The sequence below is a fragment of the Salvelinus namaycush genome, chromosome 1 (genome assembly GCF_016432855.1).
Source record: "Salvelinus namaycush isolate Seneca chromosome 1, SaNama_1.0, whole genome shotgun sequence".
Classification (NCBI taxonomy): domain Eukaryota; kingdom Metazoa; phylum Chordata; class Actinopteri; order Salmoniformes; family Salmonidae; genus Salvelinus; species Salvelinus namaycush.
In genome coordinates, this window is record NC_052307.1 from 14,540,085 (window position 1) to 14,561,562 (window position 21,478).

The 21,478-nt window shown below is 43.0% G+C and overlaps 1 protein-coding gene across 1 annotated transcript; it reads left to right on the top strand.

Annotated features, from left to right (window-relative positions):
• Positions 1–542: 542 nt before the first annotated feature.
• slc2a6 (solute carrier family 2 member 6) lies at positions 543–18,886 on the top strand. Its single transcript, XM_039001257.1, has 11 exons — positions 543–635; positions 759–912; positions 2,817–2,926; positions 14,629–14,725; positions 15,539–15,638; positions 15,752–15,963; positions 16,054–16,203; positions 16,726–16,834; positions 17,072–17,248; positions 17,381–17,526; positions 18,188–18,886. The coding sequence occupies exons 1-11, from the start codon at positions 589–591 to the stop codon at positions 18,347–18,349; spliced, it is 1,464 nt and encodes a 487-aa protein (XP_038857185.1). The 5' UTR covers positions 543–588; the 3' UTR covers positions 18,350–18,886.
• The last annotated feature ends 2,592 nt before the right edge of the window (positions 18,887–21,478 follow it).

Sequence of the window (21,478 nt, forward strand, 5' to 3'; positions counted from 1 at the left end):
GTTTTTGGATTAATTCGTTTTCCCTTGGCCTTGTTTCTCATGGAGTTGCTCATTGTATAATTTTGTTCGGGCAAAAGTAGAACTGAAATCAATTTTAAGCAAGGGTGAGGAGAAGGTAGTCGGAGAAGAGTCTACTCCATGTGGTGCTCACTAGCGCCCCGTATTATTATTATTATTTATAAAGAAAATATATATATATTTACAGAAGAAAATATATGATGCAGACAATTACATTGATAGAAGCTATAATCTATCTGCTATTATTTAAGCTGATCTACCCCCTAAAACAAAAACTAAAATAATTTGTTGGTAAATGACAAGTCTGTAATGACTGAACAATGTGTGTGCTATATGAGATAAGACAACCTTTCACATGTTTAGGTCTGTTGCTCAATCAAGGAGTTATAATCATATGACACACAAGTGTACAGCTTGCCACAGACTGGGGATTTATGTTCTCCTTCCTTCCTATGACAACCCAATGGAATTTGTTGTGATTGCAGAACTCTAGTTTCACTTTCAGCTTGTTAAATGACAATAGCTTTAGAACTAGTTTAAGACTTATTCGGACAGGTTGCAACAAGGAAAATGGACGAGAAAACACCGCTAATAATCAAGCCCACATCGCGCACAAGGTAGGCTACAATCAAATAATTTATGTGCTGCTTTCTATCAAAGCCATCAGAGATTCTGACCAAATGCTATTTAAAAAACATGAAGTTGTTTATTCATATTACTTCCTTTTTTTTCATTCACAGCAATGCCAGGCTATACCTTGCTGTTTTTTCTGCTGTTTTGGGGAATTTCAATTTCGGCTATTCCTTGGTGTACCCCTCCCCAGTGATCCCTCAACTCAAAAACAGTGATAACCCCCAATTGAGGATGGACACAGAACAGATAGCCTGGTTTGGGGTGAGTGAGAAAAACAACAGATGACTTCTCATTCAGTCAGTGTCTCCTTCATTAAGAGAATGTTGTCCGATGACAGCCAATAAGATAATGCCTTACCTCAATGATAATGTATTATTTTATTTTTTTAAATAAAAGTACAGCTACAGTGGGTAGAAGTAGTATTTGATACACTACAGATTTTGCAGGTTTTCCTACTTACAAAGCATGTAGAGGTCTGTAATTTTTATAATAGGTACACTTCAACTGTGAGAGACGGAATCTAAAACAAAAATCCAGAAAATCACTTTGTATGATTTTTAAGTAATTAATTTGCATTTTATTGCATGCCATAAGTATTTGATACATCAGAAAAGCAGAACTTAATATTTGGTACAGAAACCTTTGTTTGCAATTACAGAGATCATACGTTTCCTGTAGTTCTTGACCAGGTTTGCACACACTGCAGCAGGGATTTTGGCCCACTCCTCCATACAGACCTTCTCCAGATCCTTCAGGTTTCAGGGCTGTCGCTGGGCAATACGGACTTTCAGCTCCCTCCAAAGATTTTCTATTGGGTTCAGGTCTGGAGACTGGCTAGGCCACTCCAGGACCTTGAGATGCTTCTTACGGAGCCACTCCTTAGTTGCCATGGCTGTGTGTTTCGGGTCGTTGTCATGCTGGAAGACCCAGCCACGACCCATCTTCAATGCTCTTACTGAGGGAAGGAGGTTGTTGGCCAAGATCTCGCGATACATGGCCCCATCCATCCTCCCCTCAATATGGTGCAGTCGTCCTGTCCCCTTTGCAGAAAAGCATCCCCAAAGAATGATGTTTCCACCTCCATGCTTCACGGTTGGGATGATGTTCTTGGGGTTGTACTCATCCTTCGTCTTCCTCCAAACACAGCGAGTGGAGTTTAGACCAAAAAGCTCTATTTTAGTCTCATCAGACCACATGACCTTCTCCCATTCCTCCTCTGGATCATCCAGATGGTCATTGGCAAACTTCAGACGGGCCTGGACATGCGCTGGCTTGAGCAGGGGGACCTTGCGTGTGCTGCAGGATTTTAATCCATGACGGCGTAGTGTGTTACTAATGGTTTTCTTTGAGACTGTGGTCCCAGCTCTCTTCAAGTCATTGACCAGGTCCTGCCGTGTAGTTCTGGGCTGATCCCTCACCTTCCTCATGATCATTGATGCCCCACGAGATGAGATCTTGCATGGAGCCCCAGACCGAGGGTGATTGACCATCATCTTGAACTTCTTCCATTTTCTAATGATTGCGCCAACAGTTGTTGCCTTCTCACCAAGCTGCTTGCCTATTGTCCTGTAGCCCATCCCAGCCTTGTGCAGGTCTACAATTTTATCCCTGATGTCCTTACACAGCTCTCTGGTCTTGGCCATTGTGGAGAGGTTGGAGTCTGTTTGATTGAGTGTGTGGACAGGTGTCTTTTATACAGGTAACGAGTTCAAACAGGTGCAGTTAATACAGGTAATGAGTGGAGAACAGGAGGGCTTCTTAAAGAAAAACGAACAGGTCTGTGAGAGCCGGAATTCTTACTGGTTGGTAGGTGATCAAATACTTATGTCATGCAATAAAATGCAAATTAATTACCTAAAAATCATACAATGTGATTTTCTGGATTTTTGTTTTAGATTCCGTCTCTCACAGTTGAAGTGTACCTATGATAAAAAAATCACAGACCTCTACATGCTTTGTAAGTAGGAAAACCTGCAAAATCTGTAGTGTATCAAATACTTGTTCTCCCCACTGTATATTGTCAAGTCAATCAGACAATCCATATGCTTGACCCATTCAGTATAAAGTGTAAGATGTAAGTGTAAGTAGCACTATGTCCTGAAACATTCCTCTTTAGTTTTAAGCATGTCCCTATTTGACTGTGCAGTGACTCTTTCTTTTATTAGTCTATTTTCACACTGGGGGCTGCAGCAGGAGGACTTGGTGCCATGTTTCTGAATGACCTGATTGGCCGGAAGTTGAGCATCATGGTGTCAGCAGTCCCCTCAACAGTCGGGTACGTAAGCTATGTACACATGTTCTGGATGGGAATATACATTTTCTGGTTATTTACTGAAAGAACAAGGAACAAATACATGACTTTGTCATTAAGAGGTATTATGTGTAGATTGATGAGGGGAAAGAAAGTAATTTAATCCAATTTAAAATAAGGCTGTAATGTAACAAAATGTGGAAAAGGGGAAAGGGTCTGAATACTCATATACACTACTACCAAGATGGCGCCGATAGAGATGGCAGCATCGCTTCTAATCCTTAAGAAACTGTGCAGTATTTTGTTTTTTATGTATTATTTCTTACATTGTTAGCCCAGAAAACCTTACGTGTTATTACATACAGCCGGGAAGAACTATTGAATATCAGAGAGATGTCAACTTACCATCACAACCAGCACTACGACCAGGAATACCACTTTCCCAAAGCGGACCCATTTGAACTGATTCCAGAGGCTGACCCAAAACAACGCCGCAGGAGGAGAGGGTGCCGGAGCGGTCTTCTAGTGAGGCTTCGGATGCGTGCCCACCACCCACCGCATCCGAGTACTGTATACTACTCGCTAATGTTCAATCCATAAGTTAACAAAGTCAACAAAATCAGGGCAATATTTGCTTTCCAAAGGCTCAAGGGTGGAGCGGCGCCATGTGAGACGTACTTTTCTGAGCTCCTCACTGGAACATTTACATATTTGATTGGTGTCAAAGGTTGCGTCAATCAAATCTGGTATCAGGATAAAATGTGATTCAAAGTCACCAAATATACTTTAAGTATTTTTATTTAACATAAGCTCAGAATGGTAAATGCAATTTTCGTATATACGGGTTCACTGTATCACCACGCAGGGTAAAGCAGAGAACTGACTGAAATAGTACAGACATCTTCTTTTATACTGTGACAGAGGTAGTTCCAACTTTAGAGTTGGCCTGTCACAGTAGAGGCTTAGCGTGGTTTAAACTTGCTAGCCTATCGGTGGTGCCCAGACACAGCACTCAGGATTCAAATGTCCGGAATGGTGTTTGTGAAGATTGAGCTGATTTGTTGGTTTCTACACATTCCTCAGTTCCTGTTTTCTTGTTATTCAGCATTTTCCCTACACATTCCTCAGTTCCTGTCTTCTTGTTATTCAGCATTTTTCCATCTTGTCTCAACCTTGTGGTTTGCACAGTCGACACCCTAGATTAGATTAGATTGGTTTGTTCCAAAACATATGGGCATATTGTAATTTTGATCAAAATACCTTACTGTCACGTCTTTGTCGACGATGTCAGGCACCAACCGCAAGAATCAGCCCAAGGCTAATGCTAACAGACCAGCTATCCTCGCCAAGGACCATGAGGCTACACCAACGGCTGAACAATACACATCTGAGGCGAATGGACAAGAAGCTATTCTACAGGCATTAACTGAAATGAAGCAGGAATTAATTGACAAAATGGACGAAAATGCTGAGATGCAGTTGGCAGAGCTACAAATTCAGGTTAGCCAGCTGAGAGAGGAGCTGAAAAAACCACTGAACAGGCTAGATCCAACCATGAGGCACTGGACATCCATCCGCATGACCAGCCTGGAGACCGCGGCTAATGGCCACTCAGACTCGATCACCACGCTGGAAAGGCATGTTCTCCAAATGAAAAAGAAATCAAGGAACTTAAAGAGAACAACTAAAATTTGGAGGCTAGATCCCGTCATATGAATTCACGTATGGCGGGTGTGAGAGCGAGACAAGAGGATGGCAAGCGCACTACAGAGTTCATGGCAGAGATGCTACAACAGGCACTCGGCCTGGATAAACCCCCACTGCTAGACCGCGCACATCGCGCTCTACGAGAGAGACCGAGGGGTGACCAGCCACCACAAGCATTCGTGATAAGATGCCACTACTACCAAGAGAAAGAAGAAATCCTCCGCAATGCAGCCGAGGTCAAACAAGTGACATCCACACTTGGATTCGAATCTACCCTGACTACACTCAAGCGGTTACCAAGCAGAGGCCTATGATCAGGGGCTGTGAGGGAATCCGTTATAGCCTATGGTACCCTGCGGATTTGAGGATAACAACCCCAGATGGCGTTTGGAAAAGCATCTCAGAACCAGCGCTAGCTAACAGTAATTCAGTTCTCTTTCTAATGTTGGGTGAAATTTTTGCCTAATAAACCAAGCTAGGAAGCAACGGGCTATTTGGCAATCTGGAGGTAAACTATGCTAGCCAGTTTAAGGACTGAACCGGGCCATCCAGCTGCATGGACGTTACTGTTGTTGATCTGTTAACAGACTGGTTACTTGTGCTGCAAGGGACTGTAACTCCACCTGGAGAAGATGGGTAACTAGCTATGACGTTATGTGAATTTTTCCAGTAATCATCATTTTTGATTATGATGGCGTTCTGGTGAGGCTCAGTCTCTCTCATTTGGGGAGAGGCCAGTACTGGGGTGTTACTGTTCATACTAGTTCTCCTCAATGTAAATGTATGTTTTTAATTTAATTTTTTATTATAATTACTATTATTTTTTTATTTTGTTTTATTGTCCCCCTTGCAGAGGTATCAGAGAGACGTCAGAGGTTTTCAAAGGTTTTAAAGGTCCTTACTCTTAACTATGGCATTGCCAAATAGGCTAGGCAGGGCAGTAGCTAAATTTGTCAGTTGGAACACGAGCGGTTTGAACCACCCAGTCAAATGTAGTAAGGTATTTTCCCATTTACAGAAATTAAAGGCAGATATAGTGTATCTCCAGGAAACACATTTTCGCATTATGGATCATTCTAGACTAAAACGGGGAGGATTCTCACAGATATTCCATTCCAAGTTTCATGCTAAATGCCGTGTCTCTGCTATTTTGATTCACAGAGATGTTCAGTTTGTAGAGCCGAGGGTGATATCGGACAAAAATGGCCGTTTTGTTATTGTGTAGGGCAAACTATTCAACATGCCAGTGGTATTAGCCAATAGTTATGCCCCTATTTGGGACAATGACCAGTTTTTCTCACTCCTCCCAGATCTGAACACTCACCAACTTATACTAGCGGGGGATTTGAACTGTGTCCTTCACCCCACAATAGACCGCTCTAAAGCGGTATTAGGGTCCCTTTCTAAATCAGCACATGTTATTCATTCTTTTAACCAGGCATATGGTGTAACAGACACCTGGAGATTTAAAAATCATACATCTAAACAATATTCTTTATTTTCCCCAGTCCATCAGACATACTCCAGAATCAATATTTTTCTCCTAGATAACAAGTTGCTCCCGATACTAAAGTCCACTGATTATGAGGGTATTGTCATCTCAACCCAGTGGTAATGGTACTGTGTTTTACTGATAACGTTCTCCCACAACGCACTTGGCGACTCAATCCACGTCTCTTCTCAGATGAAGAATTTAACACATATATATCGGCCCAAATATATTTTTTCCTTGAGATCAATCGGCTACCAGAGACAAGTGTGTGCATCCTATGGGAAGTGCTGAAAGCATACCTACGTGGCCAGATCATATCATATAATGCCGGCGTGAATAAGAAGAGATCAGCGCGTCTTACAGACCTTATAAACGACTGATCAGAGGCACTCAACCACGCCATCTGCAGACTTTTATAAGGAGAGAATTACATTACAGACTGAATTTGATATTAAATCGACCGGTTTAGCAGAGGACCTCCACTTAAAATCCAGACAAAACCACTATGAATATGGAGAACGGGCCAGTAAACTTCTTTGCCATCAACTGAGTCAATCGGCAGCAGCTGGCCTAATTCCTGAAATCACAACCTCGGCAGGTGTGACCACCTCAGACCAAAAGTGTATTAATGATCAATTCAGACATTTCTACGAGGACCTTTACTCATCAGAAACAAATAATAGATCTCTAACCACACAATTTTTTTACGACCTTGGAATTCCTGAACTAGATCCGGAAAACAAATCAGATCTCTGTAGCAGATTGACCGGGCAATAGTATCAATGAAAAGCGGTAAGGCCCCGGGTCACGATGGTTACCCAATTGAGTTTTACAAAAGATGATCTTCTAAGCTGAAACCCTTTTTATACGATGTTTATGCTGAGGCACTCAAGCAGGGGTCACTACCCCCAACCATGTCACAGGCTGTAATATCAATCCTCCTGAAAAAGGGGAAAGACCCGCTGAAATGTGAGTCCTACCGACCCGTTAGCCTGCTTTGTTGTGACTATAAGATACTTACCAAGGCTCTGGTTATTAGATTATAAGCGGTTATGCCCACAATAATTCACCCCAATCAGACAGGCTTTATCACAGGCAGACATTAATTTGGTAACCAATATTCTTTACTCACCAAATTCTTCCCCCACTCCAGAAGCCCCGATCTCTCTGGATGCCCAGAAGTCGTTTGACCGCATTGAATTTGAATACCTTTTATATGCACTTGAAAGATTTGGATTTGGCCCTACTTTTGTCTCGTGGATAAAGGCCCTGTATTCATGTCCTCAAGCATCTGTTCGTACTAACAGCACTCTCTCACACTATTTCTCCCTGCATAGAGGAAATAGGCAGGGCTGTCCACTGAGTCTTCTCCTGTTTGATATAGCCATCGAACCCGTAGCCATCTCCCTGAGAGGCGGCGCGGGGATGACAGGTATAAGTCGAGGAGGGTAGGTCCACAAACTGTCTCTGTATGCTGACGACCTTCTACTGTATAACTCAGACCCCATCACATCTATCCCAATCGCTATTCATATACATTTTGCAATGTTTCAGGTTACAAAATCTATTTCACAAAAAGCTTACTTTTTCTGCTCAATAAGCAAGCAATAGATCTATCGTTGGATTAATTTCCTTTTATGGTAGCTCTCATTACTTTCACATATTTGGACGTCTGTGTGACTCGGAAATTCAAAGACCTGTTAAATTTTTATTTCAAGCCAGCCTTGGAGAAGGCTAAGCAAGACCTCAATCGCTGATCGACACTTCCCATATCACTCGCTGGCAGTCAACTCGGTCAAGATGGTCATCATGCCAAGATTCCTGTATCAGTTTCAGACTATTCACATCTTTATAGCAAAATAATTTTTTAAAGAACTGGAGAGACATATATCTACTTTCATTTAGAATAAAAAGATCCCACGGTTGCGTAAAGCGTTTTTGGAGAGGGGGGGTCTTTCCCTACCCAATTTCCTCCATTACTATTGGGCTGCTAATATTCACAAGATAACCTTTTGAGTCTCAACATTCTTAGAGGGGGAAGGACCGGTGTGATCCCTTATGAAAATGCACTCATGTCAAACATTGTCCCCGATCTCCTTAGTCTGTGCACCCTTACCATTGAGAAAACATTACCACTCAAACAACCCTATTGTGAAAAGTTCACTCAGGATATGGTCTCAGTTTAGGACTCACCGTGGACATAAACAAGCTATCTCATCCATGCCTTTTATTTCCAACACACTCTTCACGCCCTCCCTCATAGACACAGCCTTCCAGCTATGGTTTCAGAAAGGATTGAAGAGTGTAAAATACATTTTCCATGAGCGTATACTTACCTCCTTTGAACATCTAGTTAGAGAGCACAGTATACCCCAGACGCACTTCTTCAGGTACCTGCAGATTCGTAACTTTACAAGAAAGATTTTTCCCTCATTCCCATCTCTCCCAACCACCAGCTGGCTTGATGAATGTCTGAACCTGGATCCCAATGTAAAGGGACACATTTCTAAGCCATATGACATTATTCAGAATATTGCATGCCCCTCTCTTGACCATGTAAAGCGTTCATGGGAGGGAGTGTTTGGAAGCAAGATTTCCGATATCACCTGGCAATCTGCAATTGACAGGATACACTCATCCTCTATCTGCATTAGATATGGGTTACTACAGTTTAAAGTATTTCATCGCCCACACTTTTGCAGGAGTAGACTTGCCAGATTGTATCCAGAAATAGAACCATCCTGCTCTAGATGCCATCAGGCACCCGCCAATCTGTATCACACGTACCGGTCATGCCCGACACTAGTTCCATTTTGGTCCTCTATTTTTGAGACTTTCTCATATATGCAATAAGGGAATTGCCCCCGATCCTTCTGTTGCTATTTTTGGGGTAGCCCCCGAAGGGCTTACTCTTTGTAACACCCACGGAGACGCCACAGCCTTCTCGTCCCTTCTGGCACGCTGACTTATTATTTTTAAGTGGAAGTCAGGTACCCCGCCATCGCATGCTCACTAGGTTAGGGATGTTATGGCCCATCTTAAACTTGAGAAGCTAAAACGTTCCACCTGTGGCTCCTCTCAAAAGTTGTATAAGATCTGGCAGCAATTTCTAAACTACTTTGAGAGTAACTTCTGCAATGAGAACTTCATCTAACCCCCCCATATCCTTTTATTATTTCTTATATGGTGTGTCTGTGTGTGTATGTATGTATATATGTATATATATATATAAAAAAGAAACGTCCTTTTTTCAAGACCCTGCCTTTCAAAGATAATTCGTAAAAATCCAAATAACTTCACAGATCTTCATTGTAAAGAGTTAAACACTGTTTCCCATGCTTGTTCACTGAACCATAAACAATTAATGAACATGCACCCGTGGAACGATCGTTAAGACACTAACAGCTTACAGACGGTAGGCAATTAAGGTCGCATTTATGAAAACTTAGGACACTAAAGAGGCCTTTCTACTGACTGTAAAACACCAGAAGAAAGATGCCCAGGGTCCCTGCTCATCTGCGTGAATGTGCCTTAGGCATGCTGCAAGGAGGCATGAGGACTGCAGATGTGGCCAGGGCAATAAATTGCAATGTCCATACTGTGAGACGCCTAAGACAGCGCCCCAGGGAGACAGGGCAGACAGCTAATCATCCTCGCAGTGGCAGACCACGTGTAACAACACCTGCACAGGATTGGTACATCCGAACATCACACCTGCGGGACTGGTACAGGATGGCAACAACAACCGCCCGATTTACACCAGGAATGCACAATCCCTCCATCAGTGCTCAGACTGTCCGCAATAAGCTGAGAGAGGCTGGACTGAGGGCTTGTAGGCCTGATGTAAGGCATGTCCTCACCAGACATCACCGGCAACAACGTCGCCTATGGGCACAAACCCACCGTCGCTTGACCAGACAGGACTGGCAAAAAGTGCTCTTCACTGACGAGTCATGGTTTTGTCTCACCAGGGGTGATGATCGGATTCGCGTTCATCGTTGAAGAAATGACTGTTACACCGAGGCCTGAACTCTGGAGTGGGATCGATTTGGAGGTGGAGGGTCCGTCATGGTCTGGGGCGGTGTGTCACAGAATCGTTGGACTGAGCTTGTTGTCATTGCAGGCCATCTCAAATCTGTGCTTACAGGGAAGACATCCTCCTCCCTCATGTGATACCCTTCCTGCAAGCGCATCCTGACATGACCCTCCAGCATGACAGTGCCACCAGCCATACTGCTCGTTCTGTGCGTGATTTCCTACAAGACAGGAATGCCAGTGTTCTGCCATGGCCAGTGAAGAGCCCGGATCTCAATCCCATTGAGCACGTCTGGGACCTGTTGGATCGGAGGGTGAGGGCTAGGACCAGGGCCGTTCCCCCCAGAAATGTCCGGGAACTTGCAGGTACCTTGGTGGAAGAGTGGGGAAATATCTCACAGCAAGAACTGGGAAATCTGGTGCAGTCCATGAGGAGATGCACTGCAGTACTTGATGAAGCAGGTAGCCACACCAGATACTGACTGTTACTTTTGATTTTGATCCCCCCTTTGTTCAGGGACACATTATTCCATTTCTGTTAGTCACATGTCTGTGGAACTTGTTCAGTTTATGTCTCAGTTGTTGAATCTTATTATGTTCATACAAATATTTACACATGTTAAGTTTGCTTAAAATAGACGCAGTTGACAGTGAGAGGACATTTCTTTTTTTGCTGAGTTTATATATATTTGTGTGTATGTATGTATGTATATTATTATGTAATTTTGATTATTTAAAAATATGTACAGTATATATATTTTGTCCAACAGCTGTTGCATAGGATAGTATCAAGGTAGCTTGTTGCTGTATTTATGTTGTTGCTGTACATTATGTACTGTCTTAATATCTACTTTTAAAAAACAATAAAAAAAACAATTGCAAAAAAAGAGTTGCTTTCCAAAGAGATATCCGGGATTGTAACATACTCTGTTTCACGGAAACATGGCTAGCTGGGGACATGCTGTCGGAGTCCGTACAGCCAACGGGATTTTCAGTGCAGCCCGTCGACAGAAACATCTCTCCAGTAAGAAGGGCGGGCGTGTATGTTTCATGATTAACGACTCATGGTGTAATTGTAACAACATACAGGAACTCAAGTCCTTTTGTTCAACTGACCTAGAATTCCTCACAAGCAAATGCCAACCATATTATCTCCCAAGAGAATTCTCCTCGGTTATCGTCACAGCCGTGTATATCCCCCCACAAGCGGATACCAAGACGGCTATCAAGGAACTTCACTGGACTTTATGCAAACTGGAAACCATATATCCTGTGGCTGCATTTATTGTAGCTGGGGATTTTACCAAAGCTAATTTGAGAACTAGCCTCCCTAAATTCTATCAGCATATCGATTGAAGTACACAAGCGAGTAACACGCTCGACTATTGCTACTCGAACTTCCGTGATGCATACAAGGCCCTCCCCCACCCTCCTTTTGGCAAATCTGACCATGACTCCATCTTGTTGCTCCCCTCCTATAGGCAGAAACTAAAACAGGAAACGCCCGTGCTTCCGACGTGGATCCAACGCTGGTCTGACCTCTTCAAGATAGCTTCGATCACGTGGACTGGGATATGTTCCGGGTACTCTCAGAGAATAACGTTGACGTATACGCTTACTCGGTGAGCGAGTTTATAAGGAAGTGTATACGAGATGTTGTACACACTGTGACTATTAAATCCTTCCCTAACCAAAAACCGTGGATGGATGGCAGCATTTACACAAAACTGAACGCACGTACAGTACCACCTCATTTAATCACAGTAAGGAAACTGGAAATATGGCCGATTACAAACAGTGTAGTTATTCCCTCCGTAAGGCAATCAAACAAGCAAAGTGTCAGTATAGAGACAAAGTGGAGTCGCAATTCAACGGCTCAAGCACGGGACGTATGTGGCAGGGTCTACAGACAATCACGGATTACAAAAAGACAGTGACGTCTTGCTTCCAGACAAATTAAACAAATTCTTTGCAAGCTTTGAGGACAATACAGTGCCACCGACACGGCCCGCTACCAAAGACTGTGGGCTCTACTTCTCCGTGGCTGACATGAGTAAAACTTTTAAACGTGTTAACCCTCGCAAGGCTGACGGCCCAGACGGCATACCTAGTGCGTCCTCAGAGCATGCGCAGGCCAGCTAGCTGGTGTGTTTACGGACATATTCAATCAATCCCTATCCCAGTCTGCTGTCCCCACATGCTTCAAGATGGCCAACATTGTTCTTATTCCCTTGAAAGCTAAGGTAACTGAACTAAATGACTATCGCCCCGTAGCACTCCTGTCATCATGAAGTGCTTTGAGAGACTAGTCAAGGATCATATCACCTCCACCCTACCTGTCACCCTAGACCCACTTCAATTTGCTTACCGCCCCAATAGGTCCACAGACGATGCAATCGCCATCACACTGAACACTGCCCTATCCCATCTGGACAAGAGGAATACCTATGTAAGAATGCTGTTCATTGACTACGGCTCAGCATTCAAAACCATAGTACCCTCTAAACTCATCATTAAGCTTGAGACCCTGGGTGTTGACCCCGCTCTGTGCAACTGGGTCCTGGACTTCCTGACGGGCCGCCCCCAGGTGGTGAAGGTAGGAAACAACATCTCCACTTCGCTGATCCTCAACACTGGGGCCCCACAAGGGTGTGTTCTCAGCCCCCTCCTGTACTCCCTGTTCACCCACGACTGCGTGGCCATGCACGCCTCCAACTCAATCATCAAGTTTGCAGACGACACAACAGTGGTAGGCTTGATTACCAACAACGATGAGACAGCCTACAGGGAGGAGGTGAGGGCCCTCGGAGTGTGATGTCAGGAAAATAACCTCTCACTCAATGTCAGCAAAACAAAAGAGATTATAGTGGACTTCAGGAAACAGCAAATGGAGCACCCCCCTATCCACATCGATGGGACAGCAGTGGAGAAGGTGGAAAGTTTGAAGTTCCTCGGTGTACATATCACCAACAAACTGAAATGGTCCACCCACACAGACATTGCCTCTTTAACCTCAGGAGGCTGAGAAAATGTGGCTTGTCACGAAAACCCTCACTAACTTTTACAGGTGCACAATTGAGAGCATCCTGTCGGGCTGTATCACCACCTGGTACAGCAACTGCACCGCTCACAACCGCAGGGCTCTCCAGAGGATGGTGCGGTCTACACAACGCATCACCGGGGGCAAACTACCTGCCCTCCAGGACACCTACAACACCCGATGTCACAGGAAGGCAAAAAAGATCATCAAGGACAATAACCACCCGAACCACTGCCTGTTCACCCCGCTTCCATCCATAAGGCGAGATCAGAACAGGTGCATCAAAGCTGGGACAAAGAGATTGAAAAACAGCTTCTATCTCAAGATCATCAGATTGTTAAACAGCCATCACTAGCACAGAGAGGCGGCTGCCTACCTACAGACTTGATATCATTGGCCACTTTAATAAATGGAACACTAGTCACTTTAATAATGCCACTTTAAGAATGTTTATATATCTCGCACTACTCATCTCATATGTGTATAATGTATACTGTATCCTCCAGTATCTATTGCATCTTAGCCTCTCTGTCACTGCTCATCCATATATTTTATACTTATATATTCTTATCTGTTACGAGAATTATGTTCTCAATGTTCATAAACCCAATTCAATTAACTACTCAGCCTGAAACCCAGAATTTGTAAGAAACTGGTTGAAATGAATCAGACGGAGGCCCAGCTACAATAGTCAGAAAGTTTATTTACGAGAGCGCTGGTCTGTTGTACAAAACAATTCATTTTATACTGGCTTCTCACGCACACACATTCACACTAACATACGCACACACATTCACACTAACATACGCACACACATTCACACTAACATTAGCACACAATGTCCTGCTACCCAGCCGACAAAGATTAGGGGAATCCGTGAGACTTACTCCCCATCCTCCCTCAAGATAGGGAGACCCGGGGAAGTACTCTCAGTGGCCCCAGCCAAGGTCGGCACCGAATCTTGCTCAGACAGTCTGTTTTTAAGATACTATAATAGACATAACCTACACACCCGGATATATAATTCTACTGACTAAAACCACACACACCATTAGAATAATCTCATGATTCTAATCAATTTCATACAATCATATGGTTTCAGGGTGGAATATTCTAATCATTCACATGATCAAATAAATCCCATTATCATTATCCCATTCCTTTACTAGATTGTGTGTATTAGGTTTTGTTGTGGAATTTGTTAGATATTAGGTTTTGTTGTGGAATTGTTAGATATTACCTCGGGTCTAGAACCATAAGCATTTCACTACACACAATAACATCTGCTAACCATGTGTATGTGACCAATACCATTTCATTTGATTGTATTTACAAAAAAGCCCCAATGCATTAGGCCACATTACATTGGTGATCATAAGGTAATTATTAACAAAGTGGTTTGTATAAAAATGCAAATATTTGTTGTTGATTACCTCCTTCCAACCTTTACAGGTACATTATGATGGGAGGGGCACAGGCTACTTGGATGCTACACCTGGGCAGGTTCCTGACTGGTATCGCTGGTGGCATGACTGCTGCTTCCATACCTGTAGGTCTGATAATGATGTGTGCTCTCAGTGGTGGAAAAAGTACCCAATTGTCATACTTTAATAGAAAATGACTCAAGTAAACGTCACCCAGTAAAATACTAGAGTAAATGTCTAAAAGTATTTGGTTTTAAATATACTTTACTATCAAAAGTAAATGGAGTTGCTAAAATATACTTAAGTATCAAAAGTAAAAGTATAAATAATTTCAAATTCCTTATATTACCCATTTTCATGTTTTTTATTTATTTATGTATAGCCAGGGACACACTCCAAAACTTAGACATAATTTACAAATTAAGCATTTGTGTTTAGTGAGTCCGCCAGATCAGAGGCAGTAGGGATGACCAGGGATGTTCTCTTGATAAGTGTGTGAACTGGAACATTTTCCCGTACTGCTAAGCATTCAAAATGTAACAAGTATTTTTGGGTGTCAGAGAGAATTATTGATTAAAAATGACATTATTTTCTTTAGGAATGTAGTAAAGTAAATGTTGTCAAAAATATTAACAGTTAAGTCATTTTTTGGGGTATCTGTACTTAAGTAGTACTTTAAAATATTTTTACTTCAGTACTTTACACCACTGTGTGCTCTTCTGATGCTTTATCCAATAACAAAGAGTTAGACCATTTAGATACTGCTGTGGACTTCAGAATATGTCCTTAGTAAACTGGTTAACCTGATCTGTTGATGTGTCCTGAAATCCCCTCTCCAGGAAATATAAACCCATCTTAGACAACAGGCTTATGGGCTTACTGTCACACCTTACATTAGTGATGATGTTGTTGTGTTCTCTTCTCTTGCACTGCTCCAGGTGTATATATCGGAGATCTCCCACGCCAAAGTTAGGGGAGCTTTGGGATCGTGCCCTCAAATCACTGCTGTGTTTGGAGCCCTGTCACTCTATGCCCTTGGTAAGAACCAATCTCCCTCTGACACATCTCATACATGGGTAGATACTGTAGGTGGCCATCCAGGAGGTCTATGTTGCTGTTAAGATTTTTGAGTTTGTATGTGTTTGGTGAAGGGCTGGTGCTTCCGTGGCAGTGGCTGGCTGTGGTGGGGGAGATCCCAGCTCTGCTCATGCTGCTGCTGCTGTGCTTCATGCCCAACTCTCCCCGCTACCTCATCATCTGTGGCAAACAGGAGCAGGCCTGCAAGGCCCTGGAGTTTCTGAGGGGGCCCGACTCAGACTTCATGACAGAGTTCAACAGGATTGAACTCAGTATCTCGTCTCAGGTACACAGACAGTACTTTGGTTTGACTGCCTCCAAAGACTTACTGTAGATGCTCGGATTGAATACATTTGGTGTTTCTCCTTTCCTCCAGGGAAGAATCAGGTGGTCCGATTTGACAACACCATTCTACTACAAGCCCATCCTGATCTCCATAGTGATGAGGTTCCTTCAGCAGATGACTGGCATAACTCCCATCCTGGTGTATCTGGAGCCCATCTTCCAGAAGACTGATGTCTTCCTGGTACGTGTCTGTGGGGCTTTTCACACTACTGAGCCAAACCAAGCTGCACTGAGCTGGTCTGGTTACGCATCTACCATAGTTTCTGAAACCGTGCTGGAATTGTTGGAAATATCTGAGCCAGCGCAGTTTGGTTCAGGTTGGCACGATCGTGAGAAAAGGGTAATGGATTAGGTGGGATCAAGTTAAACTGTATCAGTGTAACAGGCGTCATTGTGCTGCTTAGCAGTATTGCTTCCCCGCTCACATCTTTACCGGTACTTGGTCTTGTGCCCTCTGCCTCGCCAACACACGTAACCGCCCTGTTTGACAACATACTAACCAGCTGCGCCACAGAAAAGCTAGCAATTTGGCTGCGCCAGTGGAGACATTTCAAGCTGTGGGGTGAGCTTACGAAACAATCTGTTAGATCAGCAAATGGCTCCTTTACCTCAGTACCTTGATGATACAGAACATGTCATTTATAACCGAGGACATTTTATATTACCTTTGCCAGTTGAAAAAAATGCATCCACTTCGATCTAGGAACCTAAGTATGATGCTGCGCTGGTGGGAGCAATTCGGCTGCTGTCTGTGGTGATTGCTGCCAGTTTGATGGACAAGGCCGGAAGGAAGGCCCTCCTCTATACCTCAGGTGGGTGTGTTCGTAGGCCAAGTGAGAATAACATGTTCCGTACTCTGACAGGGACCAGAGTCATGCTTTTCAAACGAATAAAGCCAAAAAATCATCACTGAGCTTAGAGAATAGGCCCTTCAGAAGTGACCCACAGATTTAATCAGTGTACCATAAGTGTAACTGTGTTATCGTGAATTTTTTTTATAAAAAAAATATTGTTGACTGCATTTCTGTTCACTTGTTCTTCCTCTGCAGGGTTCCTGATGTTTCTCGCTACCCTTACAATGAACATGTACTCCTACACCACCCCCTGCCCCTCCGGTAACCTGACTGGTACTGTGCTCCCCACAGACCTCATAGCACAGCAGGGGGAAGCTGCCTTCAACACCATCACCCTCATCCCATTAATAAGCACCATGGTCTTTATATTTGGTAAGAATCTGAGTCTTGATTGAGGAAATACATGTTTAATGCGTAATTTCCCAAACACACTCAACACACTTGGGTGGTTTCACATAGGCCTGCTGTAATCTTTTTTGCCCGTGCTGCTCCGTTCTCATCAAGGTTATGCTCTGGGATGGGGCCCAATCACTTGGCTTCTGATGTCTGAGATCTTGCCTCTGGGAGCACGGGGGGTCGCGTCAGGCCTGTGTGTGGGGGTCAGCTGGTTGACTGCCTTTGTCTTGAGTCATGTCTTCATTCATGTGGTGGTGAGTTCATTGCTCCATTACTCTGACTACTAATCCAATGTGTGGGTACATTTAAATGACAAATATTTAACATACTACAATTAACATAAATCCTCTTACTATGACATTCAAAGACTGTAATTGCCCTACCCATCTCTTTAACTGAACTTGAGGGGATCTGGGTTAGCATTTATTGCATTCAATTTGGAACCGGGCTGCCTCCTGGGCTTGAGCTGGGTGCCTGTTCTGGCCGACTGCGAAGTTGGTTAAGCACGTGGAGTAATGAATATGATTCTGTGTTTTCACATGCAAAAGTGATTGCTTTTGATTAAAATGCGTTATCTGCCTTCCCAATGAAAAACTAGTTTTAAAATTAGAGCATGTATTTTATGGAAAAGAGATGAATGTATCTGAACGATGCACTGTTGCATTGTTGACAATATGATAGAGCAGCTGCAGGTTACCGGTCACGTAACGGGCCATAGCCCGGTTCAGCCTGGGACAGCTTAATCTAATCCCATCCGTGTATGTTGTTAATGTGAAATATTCATCCTTGTCCCTTATACATTATTACTCACCACCAAACAACATCCCAAATTACAATCCTACATTCAACGACTAATACAAAATGGTTTTGTGTTACAAAGCTCTTGTAATGAGATGTTGTCCATGTTTTCTACAGGAGACCTATGGACTGTTTGTCCCGTTCCTGTTCTTCTCGGTGGTGTGTGTGGTGAACATCATTTTCACCGCCGTGTGTGTCCCTGAGACCAGGAACAGATCACTGGAGGAGATTGAGAACTATTTCCGGACTGGACGCAGTTTCACCATCATTGACACATAGCACCTGTTTGCTGTTGATTACTGGAGCATTGTGGACTTAGTGGACTTCATCAACATGATGCAGTCATTTGTATGAATTGATTTTATTCAGGTGTTCAGTTCCGTGATTTAAATGTTTGTTAAAGGACAAAGACACTGTTCTTGGATCTTAATGATATAGTTTTATTAATCACTCATACATACTGTATATTTCATTGTAAAAGGACATTACATACATACACATGTGAAAATACCATGGTCTGCCTGTCAACTTCATGTACCTGTAACAAAAGGTTATAGGGAATGGAGGTCAGACTGTCAAAGTAACACACAGACAAATGAACCATAAACCAGTTTCAGAATTAGATGGCTCAATTCCCTTTAGGTATTCAAACTCACCCTTACCCTTTGCCTTCTTCCACAAACAGCAATGAGACATTTTCTTTTACAACAAAAAAGAGTGAAGATGATCATACACAATTACAGTGCCAAGAAAAAGTATGTGAACCCTTTGGAATTACCTGGATTTGGTCATCAAATTTGATCTGATGTGCTTAAACTAATAACACACACATTATTGTATTTTTCTTGTCTATATTGAATACATAATTTAAACATTCATAGTGTAGGTTGTAAAAAGTATGTGAACCCCTAGGCTAATGACTTTTCCAAAAGCTAATTGGAGTCAGGGGTCAGCTAACCTGGAGTCCAATCAATGAGACAAGATTGGAGATGTTGGTTAGAGCTGCCTTGCCCTATAAAAAACACTCACAAAGTTTCAGTTTACTGTTCAAAAGAAGCATTGCCTGATGTGAACCATGCCTCGAACGAAATAGATCTCAGAAGACCTAAGATTAAGAATGGTTGACTTGCATAAAGCTGGAAAGGGTTACAAAAGTATCTCTAAAAGCCTTGATGTTCATTAGTCCACAGTAAGACAAATTGTCTATAAATGTAGAAAGTTCAGCACTGTTGCTACTCTCCCTAGGAGTGGCCGTCCTGCAAAGTTGACTGCATGAGCACAACGCAGAATGCTCAATGAGGTTAAGAAGAATCCTAGAGAGTCAACTAAAGACTTACAGAAATCTCTGGAACATGCTAACATCTCTGTTGACGAGTCTACGATACATTAAACACTAAACAATAATGGTATTCATGGGAGGACACCACAGAAGAAGCCACTGCTGTCCAAGAAAAACATTGCTGCACGTCCGAAGTTTGCAAAAGTGCACCTGGATGTTCCACAGCGCTACTGGCAAAATATTCTGTGGACAGATGAAACTACAGTTGATTTGTTTGGAAGGAACACACAACACTATTCTGTGGAGGGAGCATCAGTTTGGGGCTGCTTTGCTGCCTCAGGGCCTGGACAGCTTGCTATCATCGACGGAAAAATGAATTCTGAAGTTTATCAAGATATTTTGCAGGAGAATGTTAGGCTATCTGCCGCCAATTGAAGCTCAACAGAAGTTGGGTGATGCAAAAGGACAACGACCCAAAACACAGAAGTAAATCAACAACAGAATGGCTTCAACAGAAGAAAATACGCCTTCTGGAGTGGCCCAGTCAGAGTCCTGACCTCAACCCGATTGAGATGCTGTGGCATGACCTCAAGAGAGCAGTTCACACCAGACATCCCAAGAATATTGCTGAACTGAAAGAGGTAAAGAGGAATGGTTCAAAATTCCTCCTGTACGTTGTGCAGGTCTGATCCACAACTACAGAAAATGTTTGGCTGAGGTTATTGCTGCCAAAGGAGGGTCAACCAGATATTAAATCCAAGGGTTCACATACTTTTTCCACCCTGCACTGTGAATGTTTACACGGTGTGTTCAATAAAGACATGAAAAAGTATAATTGTTTGTGTGTTATTAGTTTAAGCAGACTGTGTTTGTCTATTGTTGTGTCCTAGATGAAGATCAGATCAAATTCGATGACCAATTTATGCAGAAATCCAGTTATTTCCAAAGGGTTCACATACCTTTTCTTGCCACTGTACATCTAGACGGTGTTGGGGAAATAGTTTACCCAGCTACCCACAAAATACCATGTTGGTTTGCCATTTCATTACAAACCCTGTTTTATTTCCTGGTCGTTTGGTATTCTGTTCCCTTTCCACTTAAAAATACAAGCTGCTTCTGACATTGCTGCCTCTTTAGGCTCGTTTCCATCAGTATGGTGGAAAAAAGATGGCACCATGAGGAAGGAAAATTATTTGGATATATTGAAGCAACATCTCAAGACATCAGTCAGGAAGTTAAACATTTTGTTCGCAAATGGGTCTTCCAAATGGACAAGGACCCCAAGCATACTTCCAAAGTTGTGGCAAAATGGATTAAGGACAACGAAGTCAAGGTATTGGAGTGGCCATCACAAAGCCCTGACCTCAATCCTATAGAAAATGTGTGGGCAGAACTGAAAAAGCTTGTGCGAGCAAGGAGGCCTACAAACCTGACTCAGTTACACCAGCTCTGTCAGGAGGAATGGGTCAAAATTCACCCAACTTATTGTGGGAAGCTTGTGGAAGGCTACCTGAAACGTTTGACCCAAGTTAAACAATTTAAAGGCAATGCTACCAAATACTAATTGAGTGTATGTACACTTCTGACCCACTGGGAATGTGACGAAAGACATAAAAGCTGAAATAAATCATTCTGTCTATTATTCTGACATTTCACATTCTTAAAATAAAGTGGTGATCTTAACTGACCTAAGACAGGGAATTTTTACGGATTAAATGTCAGGAATTGTGAAAAACTGAGTTTAAATGTATTTGGCTAAGGTGTATGTAAACTTCCAACATCAACTGTCACATGGGCGGCAGGTAGCCTAGTGGTTAGAGCGTTGGACTACTAACCGGAAGGTTGCAAGATTGAATCCCTGAGCTGACAAGGTAAAAAAATATGTTGTTCTACCCCTGAACAAGGCAGTTAACCCACTGTTCCTAAGCTGACTTGCCTAGTTAAATAAAGGTAAATTTAAAAAATGAGGGTCACTGTGGGGATGATGTCCCGTGTGGCTCAGTTGGTAGAGCATGGCGCTTGCAACACCAGGGTTGTGGGGTCAATTCCCACGGGGGGACCAGAGTTCAATTCCCACGGGGGGACCAGGATGAATATGTATGAACTTTCCAATTTGTAAGTTGCTCTGG